The sequence below is a fragment of the Gadus chalcogrammus genome, chromosome 8, assembly GCF_026213295.1.
Source record: "Gadus chalcogrammus isolate NIFS_2021 chromosome 8, NIFS_Gcha_1.0, whole genome shotgun sequence".
Lineage (NCBI taxonomy): Eukaryota > Metazoa > Chordata > Actinopteri > Gadiformes > Gadidae > Gadus > Gadus chalcogrammus.
Genome location: NC_079419.1, coordinates 20,451,989 through 20,464,911, shown reverse-complemented (window position 1 = coordinate 20,464,911; position 12,923 = coordinate 20,451,989). Strand labels below are relative to the sequence as shown.

The following is a 12,923-nucleotide window of genomic DNA, read 5'->3' as shown; positions in this document are numbered from 1 at the left end:
GTACAGTTTCTAATCAAGGCTCTGGTCCTGGCCGCCCCACAACAGGCCTGCCTTTGTTGTCGAGTGTCCAGGAGGGGGCGGGACCAGGGCCTTGTTGGGAAAACACACCCTTCATATGGGCGAGCGTTGCACACAGAGACGTACCATGACACATGAATGCATTGAGACATGAACGGGAACGCTCAGCCATACACACCCACAAACACACACACACACACACACACACACACACACACACACACACACACACACACACACACACACACACACACACACACACACACACACACACACACACACACAGATATGTACGGGAACACTCACCCCTCCCCCACACACACACACACACACACACACACACACACACACACACACACACACACACACACACACACACAAAGACAGGAACACCAGCGCTCACACACACACTTGAACACTAGCGCTCACACACATAATCTTACACACACAAACACACACTGATATGTGCTGGCACACTCACCAACATACACACACAAATGGACATTAGCACTTTCACCTTTCACAGACACACACATACACCCAGACTGAGCAAGCAGATAAAGAGAAAGATGATTCTGAATGTGTGGATCCATTAACGGGTCGGTAAATTTAGATAACAATTCAATCAGGGCCCCTGGAGAACGACCCCCCTCTGTCACAGCCAACCCTGTCTGGTGTTGAGGTGGGGGGCCTCTTTTCTTCCTGCCCCTGCTGTTTTGTTCAGTTCCTCTGCGGACTCCAACTCCTCCGTTGGTGACTCCAAGCCTCCAAACATTCGTCAGGTCATAGACAGAATCACTTCCGGACAGCTGTTTATCTGGACCCCCAATGGCAGAGACGGAGACTCCAAAAGGACTGTACTCTTCAACAGAGCCACATATGTTGGATTGTTTCTGTGGATTGGTTGGCTTGTGAGATTTTGTTAGTAGTTTGTAGCAGCCACTGGTTCCCATACAAGGGTCCGTGAAGCTCATGTAGGCCTATTGCACCCATTCACTCCAAAAATCGTATACACTACCACGCTTACAGAAACACACAATATTACTTTAGGTTCTTTACTTACTACTAGGAAGGAAGGAAGGAAGGAAGGAAGGAAGGAAGGAAGGAAGGAAGGAAGGAAGGAAGGAAGGAAGGAAGGAGGAGAGGGACATAAATTGTTACAAATACTTTAATGAGACGGATGATTATGCATGAAGGGCAAATGTATTATTGTAAGCACTTTGCGAAATTTTCAGCAGAATGACTTCATTATGACCGCATTGTTTTCTACGTTTGCGAATAAATGCTTTTTGGCCCGCCTCGACTCCCGTCGTATATTCCGCTCAGTGCAGAGTGCGATGGAAAGGTCTTTAACCTGTTGGTTTTGAGGATCATTACATGGTATCTAGCTGCTATCATCTGGAACTGGCAAAGATAAACACTTATAAGGTTCACTTTATGGCCCCAGCTTGGTTTTTGTCTATGTGCTGATCAATAGAAAAGCATTTTCAAGTCGCGGTAATTCATGGTAAGTTAAAATAATAACATTTAATCACAGTCTCTTTGCTATAACAAGTATACCACAATCTGATATAATTTGATTGTATTTTATCTAAAAAGTGTTATCCTATGTTATTAGTATAAGTAAGAGAATAAGGGAAATATAAAGCTGATGCAGAAAAAAGTAACAGCAGGAGAAATGGGATTAGCTATTAACGTTGTAACATCATTCATGTCCTTTCTGGTGTTTGACTGAAGGGCTGGTGTCTGACTGACGGGCTGGTGTTTGACTGAATGGCTGATGAATGACTGGCTGGTGTTTGACTGACATGCTGGTGTTTGACTGACTGGTGGGTGTTTGACCGCCTGACTGGTGTTTGACTGACTGGCCGGTGTTTGACTGGCGGGTGTTTGACTGACTGGTGGGTGTTGGACTGCCTGGTGGGTGTTGGACTGACTTGCATTTGTTTGACTGGCGGGTGTTTGAACCAACACCTCACTGTCTGTGGTTAACCCCTGGGCTCTGGTTCCAGGTCGGGTCCCATGGACGGGGCAGCCCCAGATGAGGTGTACTTCGTGGGGGTGGACGTGGGCACCGCGGGGGTCCGGGCGGCCCTGGTGACCAGAGACGGCCGGCTGGAGACCACATGCGAGGAGCCCATCAGCATCTGGGAGCCCCAGGTCGACCACTACGTCCAGTCCTCCACCGAGATATGGGAAAAGTGCTGTGAGCTTGTGAAGGTAAGGCGGACATTGCATTAACTGCTCTATTATTGCTTTTATTAAACCATTTATAGACGTTTTTCCAATTTGGAGTTGGGTAAATTGGAATAAATGGGAACTGAAGCCCAGTACCCATAAGTGATTGGTTTGCATTAGATGACTGCCTCTCTAGCCTTATGCTATTGCTTGCATGCATGGCCTCTTAGTTACTGATATGGTTATCAGGTCACCTGCTGATTCAGCTGGGATGGGACTTCACCTTTAATATAGGATTACAAAAATCGGACGTTTAATTGTTTAAAAAATCCCGTACACATAAAACCATGTCTGTGAACGTGATGTGAGCGCAAACAACAGTATCCACTAGCAACAGATCCTTGGGAGGGAGCATTTCTGCTCCTCTGGCACAAATGCGGGATCGCAAGGACCAGTTGCTCGCTGGTCAAGTCGAAGTTGGAGAATTTGGAGGCATCGTGAATAGACGAAGGCTGATGTCTTCGATTGGTCACTTTCAATGCTGACCGTGACCTTTGATTGTCTGCCTGGTTTAGTCACTGACACAGTCGTGATCATGCAGTTACCTAAGAGAAATAAGTCTCAAGTAAATCCTACACTAGGTTAACCTCTTTTGGGGAAGCCATTTTAAAATATCTGAATGTATTGATTTTTTTTTTTACTGTATGCACTTTACTACTCTGTTATTGATTGTAGAAAAGCAAGCATCAACTTCCAAAAGTTTGCTACTAACAAAGTTTGACGTTTGCTAAAGATAGCTGGCCAACCCTTAACGTTTATTAAATCTTCAATGGGATCAATAAACTCATCACTCATTTATTAAGACGTTTAGAATAAGATCTGCGTTACTGAAATGTCCATGCCATAAACACTTATTGACTTGTATAGTGCCAGGCAAAAATGCTCTTTAATGTTTAGTGTTAATCAATGGCCAATGTTAATGTATAAAATATTTTGAGTGTTGCAAATCTTAAAAAAACAACGTAATTCAGTGCATTTTTTAACCAGTTCTCCAATTTCAATACTAGGCACATGAAAAAAAGGAAAGGGATATGTCCTTATATACATACACACGAGTGTCCAATACCCCCATACCAATCAGTGCGGTCCTATTGGTTTGCATTAGATTTGCACCCGGTTTGATACCCTCTTCTGCTTAATTTCTGATAGATATGGTTATGACTATGATAGATGCAAATTGTCTTAGTTATGTTGATTGCATATTATAGGGGAGACCATTCTTAGATGGTCTGCTATAAATCTCTTATTCGCACCTTTTGTCGTGATGTTTCGGCTCTTCTTTGGTTACTGAGCCAGCTCAGGTGTGAAGGGGTTCAAGTGACACTGCATCAGCAAATGGACGCCCAATTCCCCTTGATTCATATGAGCCGCTTGGAACGTCCTGAAAGAACATGAGCCGTGTGACCCCCGAGCTTTCTGACCCTCTATTAACCAACAGAATGAGGGGTCAGAGACAGGCCGGAGACTCAGAGGAGAGGAGGCAGCAGCCACTGTGTGTTCCATCCCTGTGCCTCCACAGCCTCAACAGCAGAGCCAGCGTCTGATAGCCGTGCGGCCTCCAACGGTCGGGCTCACCCCGTCAGCCCCGGGGCTCCACGGCCTTTTTGGGTTCCCAGGAGCACAAATGCTCTCTTGCGACAACGCTTTTCCGCTCGTAGATACTTTCCTTTGCAAGCGCGAGCGCCTGGATTTCATGTGCACAGGTTTTGAGTCTAAACGCCATGCTAAAAGCTCAATGAACTAATATCAGTTCATGTACATTCACCTTATTGTCATGTTGTGTGGTCTCAACACAGTGTGTATCTCTTTTCAGAGGTTGACCCAGGGTGTCGACAAGAGCCAGGTACGGGGAATTGGGTTCGACGCCACCTGCTCTCTGGTCGTGTTGGACAGGGACTTCCAGCCTGTGCCTGTCAACAAGAACGGTAGATGGGCCTCCCATGGGGCCCTCCCATTGGGCCCCCCAGCACTGAGAACATGAAGGGGTCTGAGGAGGTGCTTCACATAAGGGTTCATAAAGACCCATGCGTTTACATGAGTTAATTCAGTAATAGGCATTGACCGTTCGCCAACTGTTAACTTATGATCTAGAAATGATTTACTAATGTTGTTCATGTTAATTACGGTATTCATTTATACTCGGGATAGGTTGGTTACTAAGAAAGCGATGATTTAAGGGCTCAAGATTGGGCTCAATTTATATCGGATTTATGAAACATCAACATTGAGGCAAACTCATGATTTTCCCCCAAATGAACCCATGACTGTCGACTAGGTCGGGAATATAGTGAACAAGTTGAAAAACGACACACCAGGCCAAGTTTACACCACAACACATTTCTTGAAGGATGCTTTTCATTTATGTGTAAAGACGATCTTAAGATATTAGTGACATTATGTACCCAATATCGATAACCCTAGGGCAGGGGTCACCAACCTTTTTTAACCTGAGAGCTACTTCATGGGTACTGGGTCATACGAAGGGCACCCGGTTTGATACCCTCTTCTGAAATAGCAAATTTGCTCAGTTATATATTATTATTAATGATTAATGATACTCATCTATGTGAAGACACTGATCATGTTAATGATTTCTCACAATAATTATCAACAATGACTTAAAAAAGGTGGGAAAGAGTTGTTCGAGAATGAGTTGTGATATTTTTAGGACAGGCCTGCGGGTGCCTCATATGGTCCTAGCGGGCGCCCTGGAGCCCGTCCACCCAGACTCTAACCTGTACCTCGTCCCTCCCGGACCCCAGGGCAGCAGCAGCACAACGTGGTGATGTGGATGGACCATCGCGCCCAGCAGCAGGCCACCCGCATCACCAGCACCGGCCACCGGGCCCTGGGCCGCATGGGTGGGGTCATGTCCCCCGAGATGCAGGCCCCCAAGCTGCTGTGGCTCAAAGAGGTGAGGGCCCCCAGGCGGCCTGCTGCTGGGTTGGTTAAAGGAGAGCCCTTCGCTCAGTGACCAGTGTGTATATGTTGACACACTCGAAGGAACATCTTAAAGGAATATCCTACCTCCTATTAGATCTAGTCTTGTTCCCGGCCTCTATCAACGTATAAAAAGTGCCTTCTCACCCACCAGCTGCTGGTCATCTCGTTTGACCATCAAAACTTTTGACATTACCTGGCAAAGGAAAAAATGGCCATTCACGGGAAACTCGGCGTGCATCTCACATATAGTGTGTGTGTGTGTGTGTGTGTGTGTGTGTGTGTGTGTGTGTGTGTGTGTGTGTGTGTGTGTGTGTGTGTGTGTGTGTGTGTGTGTGTGTGTGTGTGTGTGTGTGTGTGTGTGTGTGTGTGTGTGTGCTCACCAGAACCTGAGGGAAAGCTGCTGGGCGGAGGCGGGTCATTTCCTGGACCTTCCTGACTTCCTGTCCTTTAAAGCCACCGGCTCCCTGACCAGGTGATGGTGATGAGATTGAGGATGATGCTAGGATTCTTTTAGTATGTTTTGTTATGTTTTACACGTGGACCAGAGTTACAACGATATGATTTAATTCATTCTTTGGTCGATAGTGATTTTTTGCCTTCGTCATGTCGTCACTGCGTCATTGATCCTTAAAGGGGTAGTTCGGAATTTTGGACATAGGGCCTGATTCCGAAGTGAGCATTGGTATTCTATATCACTGGAGACAGTTTTCAACACATTTCATTCAGTCCTTCTAGTTGCAGAGTTCGCTCGTGCTAGGCTAGCGTAAGTCAACGGGCAATGCTAGCCTGCTATTAAAAACAGTCTTACCCACTCCACAGTACACCCGAGGTAAATCAATTATAACGACAGACGATACATCTAAATGTCTGTTTATAGAATAATGTTAGAAATAAAACCAACCTTGCATTGCATTGCATTTTGAGGGAATTGCGGGGTCTCAGCAGCAGTGTTTATATTCCTGTACGTAGGCTACGGCAGCGGCGGACTGACACCTAGGTTACCTGCCGCTGTCATTGCTACAAACGCAGAGTACAGTGAACGAAGGAATTCTACAAGCGTATTAAATTAACAAGATATGGCCACGTTTGGAGGAGTTAGCGATGCATCTGCTTTTGAAGACGATTATGAGGAATTTGTTGTATCCAACGAACCGTACATGTACGAGCCGGTGTTTTGATGTCAAAGCCAGCAGCAACAAGCCACAGTTGAGTCCTTTCTGGATCTCGCACTGGTGGAATTGGTGGAAACTTTGTGGTGCCCATCTGTACCGTTTATTTCTACAATTTCTAAAAGCACACTGAACCATCATGTTGCCTAGTCGTTCAATTGCGCTTCTGTCCCACGCTTCTCTGTTTACGTTCTTATGTCGTGATTCGGTTACAAACCTAACCAGCGCATAGTAGAATTCCGCTTCTGCTGAGAAAGTAGTCCCTCGATGATTCATGCGATGCATGGTTAGTTTTATTTCTAACATTATTCTATCAACACAGACATTTAAATCTATAGTCTGGCGTTATAATTGATAATTGCAGATACAGGAACGATTTTTAGCAATGGAATTTAAGATTCGGAGGAATAAAGGATAACCTTATGTGCATTGTTAATTAACTAATAGTTAATAATTTATTATGAGATATTAATTTCTGTCATAGTGACTGACAATCTGGTGTTTGACTGATTGGTGTCCGTCTGCCTCTGACTGGGCTCCAGGTCTCTGTGCACTCTGGTGTGTAAGTGGAGCTACTGTCCGTCCGGCGGATGGGACCGAAGCTTCTGGACAGACATCGGCCTGGAGGACCTCCTAGAAGATAACTACAGCAAGATAGGTAGGAGGGAGAAGACACATTAAAGCCCTTCTGAAGCTGACCGGACCATGTTGTGGGTTGGGGTTCCATGACCAGCTGAAAAGTTTCTTGGTTCCATTCCCAATGTTGATAGCCTCAAACAACTTGCCCTGCACCCACCATTTCTTTAATGACAGGTCTTTAGTTTATTCAGGTGAACTGAAACATCTGATTTCATCTGGAATGGTTCTCATCTGAACTGAAGGTGTTCTGCTCTCTATTTCTTTGGTTAAGTTCTGTTTTATAGTTAGGTTCACTTGTGCGGTTAGACCTGTGTGTCTGTGTCTGTATGTGCGTGTGCGTGTTTGTGTGCGTGTGCCTGTGTCTAGGTAATCAAACCAGCAGGACTAAGTTCTCAGAGGCAGGCACACCCTTCTCATTAAGCTTACAGAAGTTCAGTAATCAACATGCTGGCCAGCTTTTATATTATTGGTATTTTAGCCTAACATTTTTCAAACAGGTTGTTACACAGTTGTTATTTTTAGAGTGTGTGTGTGTGTGTGTGTGTGTGTGTGTGTGTGTGTGTGTGTGTGTGTGTGTGTGTGTGTGTGTGTGTGTGTGTGTGTGTGTGTGTGTGTGTGTGTGTGTGTGTGTGTGTGTGTGTGTGTGTTGTTTGTGGATTTAAATGATAATTTTTCATGTCAAGAGTTTGACCGTTTATTATGCAATTGTTCAGTTAAAGGCTGTAGAGAAAACACAATGAGAGAGACTACATGTCTCATATGTGCTGTCATGCTCCCTGTGACTGCCGTGGACAAGATCGACAATATCCCCATCGGCATAAATGACTCTCCACATGCCCCAATTTATAATGGTTTTCACGTCTTTTGACATTATCAAACTTCTTCACGAAAATGTTCAGTTTTCTTTGCATGAAAAATTATCATTTTAATCCACAAACAATATATGTGTAATATGGGGCATATAAAGACTGGGACTAGAAAATAATTACTTTCTCTCCATTGAAACCCATTCATATTTTTCGATCACATACTGTAGGTCCCATGGGCTCTACCGGAAGGGGCGTGACTGCAGTCATGTGATTGGCTGAAAACGAGGGAGGCATCTGATTGGCTTCAGAGAGTTCCTTGTTGAAAAAAATTCATTTGTGAATCCAGCCACGTCAGGAGTCTCAAAAATCCACATATAAATAAGACCAGTTCACATTCACAAATGAAAAGCATCTTGTTAATTTAATTTCAACAGTTTGTATATAAATGTAACAACATCCAAATACATTTTGGTGAAAATTGCATATATTTTTTTAATCCATATATTTATGGATTTATATTACATTTATTTAAAACAAGACACAATTGTGTGTGGATCAGAAATGTGCTTATGAAACTTATTTTTGTTTATGGATTTATTTTACACTTATACATACCGATATCCATTTGTGTTTGCATTGAAATGTATTTGTGAGAAGAAAGTAAGCATATAAATCACAAAATACATTTGTGAATCCTTCTCTGTGCATTCATAATTAATGAGCCTGTTCTGACCCCATAGTGTGTGTGTGTGTGTGTGTGTGTGTCCAGGTAACCAGACCAGCGCCCCCGGGCTCCCAGTCGGTGGGGGTCTCTCCCTGCAGGCCGCAGCTGATCTGGGCCTGAATCCCGGGACCGCCGTGGGCGCCTCCCTGATCGACGCCCACGCTGGAGGACTAGGTACCGCACACAACACTTCTGTTCTGGGTTCCAACCCCAAAGTCGGCGCTCTACCTCTGTCCATCCTTGAGTGTTGGCTGTAGGACTAACTCTGTTAGTTATCTGGTTGCACCAGCAAGTGACTAGTTATAACCTAAGTGTGGACTCAGTCAGGATTTACACCTTACTAAATCAAAATGGGTTGCACCACACATGCTAGTTCTTGTGTAGCACTAAGGAGTTACTAAGTAGTTAACCATAAGCAGGATTAAACAGTGATAGTTAGGGTCAAGAAAGAATGAGCGATATATAAGAGGGATCTAATTCTGGGGGAGGGGGGCTGAGACAACTCACTGCGCCCTGCGATGACCCAGCAGCGGCGACCTGCTTCTACAGCGCACTGTGCTTGTGTTTTATTTGACAACACAAAACGATTCTATACTCGTACTACATGAGTATACTGCATGAGTACAACAGCATTCAGTGAATTCATACTGTGCAAGAGCTTGTTGGTGATTAGTCATAACTGCTTAGATTCCGTGCATGCGTTACTACGGTGGAACTAGTTGGACATTCCTTGGGTCTTTATGACGGTTCAACAAAATGTAGTAATCTCCTAGTTTGATACTAGCCAGTGGTTACAGATCCATTAGTAAGGACTTTACTCACACTTAGTAATGCACACTAGTTATTCACACTTAGGACTCTGCCCCGCAGAGTCACTCACCAGCTTCCACAAAAGACTCAAAACTCACTTGTTCAGATTTCCCAGGGACTCTTCATAGCCTCCCCATCACAACCCTCCTACTTATTGTATGTTGTACATCCTGGCACTTAATGAACGCACTTATTGTATTCCTTACTTAGTTATAGTACTTAGTTGTGTAGCATCTCGTTGTTGTATACAGGGAATGGGTTAACCCCAAATTCATGATTGTTGTGAAAATGTCTCCCCTGTTTCAAGTAAGAGCCCGTCTGCTGAGCTAATGTGTAAAATTGTTCACATTACAATGAAATCATTACATTATTATGCTCTGACACAGTATTTAAGATTCAGTGAACTTTGGAAGCACTGTGTCTAATCCTAATGCTTCGGCGGTCCACAAAATGTGCTCAAGCCATCTGGTTTGGTTTCGAGGAGGGGGGGGGGGGGGGGGGGGGGGGGGGTTGAAACTGTTCATGAACTCTGGCTTTTGCCCTCCCAAGCTGGCTGTGACCTCTGTCCATCACACATTGTTGTATGAGGCAAAGGTTAGGAGACAGCGCTTTTTAGTTGTTCTAACTGCCATGGAGAAACACACGCACACACACATACACGCTTTTACACACACACACACACACACACACACACACACACACACACACACACTCACACACACACACACACACACACACACACACACACACACACACACACACACACACACACACACACACACACACACACACACACACACACACACACACACACACACACACACACAATTCAAACCAGCTAGGCAAACATTATTTTCGAAGGAAGTTGGGCAAATTCAATAAATGATTAAAGTGATTAATTAAACAACAATACACTTTAAGAGTGATTAATAGATCCATTTTCTGTGATGATCTCTGTGGTTGACAGGAGTGATCGGTGCCGATGTGAAGGGCCTTTACCTGCCGTGTGAAGACCGGCCCCTCACCACAAGGATGGCCCTGATCTGTGGAACGTCCTCCTGTCACATGGCGGTAGTTGTGATCCTGCTTATAGAATACAGTGTTACACAGGGAGAGAAACAGGCAGCGTTATATTGTAGGTATGATACACCATGCTAAAAGATATACATTATGTTCCCCTATGTGATGACACTAGACTAAATGTAATGTGGAATTTAATCATTTGGGACACGATGTTCTCATGTTGTTGACACTTTGGATGAACTGAATCACCAAATGGCATATATCGTACTATATACTAATGATATGGGTGTCCTTAAAGTGTTAAAGATTGTTATTCTATTATTGATATTGGCTTTCACTGAAAGCTTTCAGAATTCCCAATCAAACATCGTTATCATTGTCTGTAAAATAACCCTCTTTCAATCCAAACCCGCAAAACCCGTCCTCCTCCATTTCTCCTGAATTGAGTTTGTTAGATGTCGCAATCCACCAGCAGTTGGACATTGTGGACAAACACTGACACCATCTCTTACAAATATGTCCCATGGTCTTTCAAACGTACGTCACCGTAGACAACAAACATCTGCTTCTCTTTGGTTGGGAGTTTTCAGCGGTCGTGTTGGATCAGGTCTCTCTCCAATAGATGAGTCAGCCACGCCTACAGATTGACTTGTGGTTCAAATCTGGGCGATGTATGTTATGTGATGGGTTGTTTTGGCACTTTTAGAGGCCACAGTTGTCCTAGTATTTTCCTCTGTATCAGTCAAGTTCTTTTTTTTTGCCAAAACCTAATCTTTGTAATACTTAGTCTAGTTTTTCACTGTGTTTGTAGATCAGCGCGGGGCCCTTGTTTGTTCCTGGTGTGTGGGGCCCCTACCTGTCAGCCATGGTGCCCGACCTTTGGCTCAACGAGGGGGGGCAGAGTGCCACCGGACGCTTGGTCAGTGGACCCGCCTCTGATGAGCGTTGAACACGGGCTCCATGGATGTCCCAACGGCTCGGTGTTAGAAAGAGATATCAGTTGTTTTATATCTTCATTTAATTCATTGTTTTTTTTACCATTGAAGTTAATCACTTTTGACAGTTATGACACCTGTATGGTTTAGGCATCACCCAAATCCTTTTAGTTGAACGTCAAAAGCAATGACTAGGGGACATTCCCTCTTACGGGTCCTTCTGTTCAACTCTCCCTCCCTCCTTGTGGGTTCTGCTCCAGATGGACCACATGGTGAAGGGTCACGCAGCCTTCGCCCAGCTCCAGGAACTCTCACACCAGAGGTCAGGACCCCTACTACCACTGCCGTGCTATCTCCTATAGTAGAAATTGGATTATTCCTTCAGCAGATGCTTTTATCCAACACATCTTCCAGTGATCTCAGATAAACGTCATGAAGCACCAGGTAGGGCTAAGGCTTCCTACTCCTCGATGCCGACAGGTGGGCGTTGGGGTTCAAACCTAGATCAATGCTGCTGTGGTCACCTCTAGCTAGGGGCCTATACTATATACTGCCGGGTCAAGTCACCGCCATAGCCCAAAGAGTCGGCCTCTGTAGGTAAGTGCCCCTCTCCATGAGATGAAGCCAACTTCATCTCCAACACCCACGTGGGCCTGACGACGCAGACCTACAACACAACTGTGACTGTCGCTGTCTTTCTAGTCTTCTTGAAAGACAGCAGAAACTACCAGAAAACATGCCATGTGGTCCGTTGACGATTGCTTGTTCGGTCGATGCTTTGCTCCAGATTCCCCCACACTGGTGAACACGTGTACTCCTACCTGAACGCCCACCTGGGCTCCATGACCGAGGCCCGCGCCTCCCCTGTCGACCTGCTGGGCTCCTCTCTCCATGTGTGGCCGGACTTCCACGGGAACAGGTCACCACTGGCGGACCCCAATTTGCGGGGAATGGTAAGGTGTGGAGGGGATGCCATCTGTTACTCAGAACATTTTAATTAAAGCTATCCAGTTTGAAATTGCGGTTTCACTACAGCTATGACCATCAAGGTTTTTATATTTGCTTTTTGTGTTTCTTGTTGTTTTTATAGCTCTTCCTATCTTCCTTCTTTTCATTGTTGTTTTATTGATTTCTTCCTCCTCCTCATCTTCCTCTTCCTCTTCCTCTTCGTCATGCTGTAGTAAAAAAGGAAACTGAAAGAAGGAAGTAATCCTGTTGGTCTCCCTGGTGTTTCCTAGGTGATCGGCCTGTCACTCTCCCAGACCGTGGATGACCTGGCTCTGCTGTATCTGGCCACTCTACAAGCTCTTGCTGTGAGTATAAAGATATTTTATGTATATCCATCTTTTATTCCAGTTATACACATTCTAAGGCTTATTATGTTGCCAATGTCCCTGACCTAAAGGCTTAGCGATGACCCTAATGAGTTACTGTGTAATATTTGGTCCAGTATTTCGACCTAACCCAGTATTTTCCTCCTGGGTTCAGCTCGGCACGCGGCACATCCTGGAGACAATGACCAAGGCAGGACATGACATCACAACCCTCTTCCTGTGCGGGGGGTTGAGCAAAAATCCTCTTTTTGTGCAGATTCATGCCAACACCACGGGTATGT

At 44.9% G+C, this 12,923-nt stretch overlaps 1 protein-coding gene across 2 annotated transcripts in view; it reads left to right on the top strand.

The window, feature by feature from the left end:
• The first annotated feature begins 1,193 nt into the window (after window positions 1-1,193).
• Window positions 1,194-12,923, top strand: part of fggy (FGGY carbohydrate kinase domain containing) — a 14,541-nt gene continuing 2,811 nt past the window's right edge. Inside the window, exons 1-13 of one of the 2 annotated variants that reach the window (XM_056597729.1) lie at window positions 1,194-1,525; window positions 2,031-2,238; window positions 4,070-4,181; window positions 5,019-5,170; window positions 5,583-5,671; window positions 6,911-7,026; window positions 8,586-8,714; window positions 10,318-10,421; window positions 11,185-11,292; window positions 11,569-11,630; window positions 12,096-12,261; window positions 12,547-12,621; window positions 12,797-12,917. In XM_056597729.1, coding sequence (XP_056453704.1) covers window positions 2,041-2,238; window positions 4,070-4,181; window positions 5,019-5,170; window positions 5,583-5,671; window positions 6,911-7,026; window positions 8,586-8,714; window positions 10,318-10,421; window positions 11,185-11,292; window positions 11,569-11,630; window positions 12,096-12,261; window positions 12,547-12,621; window positions 12,797-12,917 — 1,432 coding nt within the window. In that variant the 5' untranslated portion in view covers window positions 1,194-1,525; window positions 2,031-2,040. Of the gene's footprint in view, window positions 1,526-2,030; window positions 2,239-4,069; window positions 4,252-5,018; window positions 5,171-5,582; window positions 5,672-6,910; window positions 7,027-8,585; window positions 8,715-10,317; window positions 10,422-11,184; window positions 11,293-11,568; window positions 11,631-12,095; window positions 12,262-12,546; window positions 12,622-12,796; window positions 12,918-12,923 lie in introns of those variants that run through there. The other variant, XM_056597730.1, reaches the window with a different exon arrangement.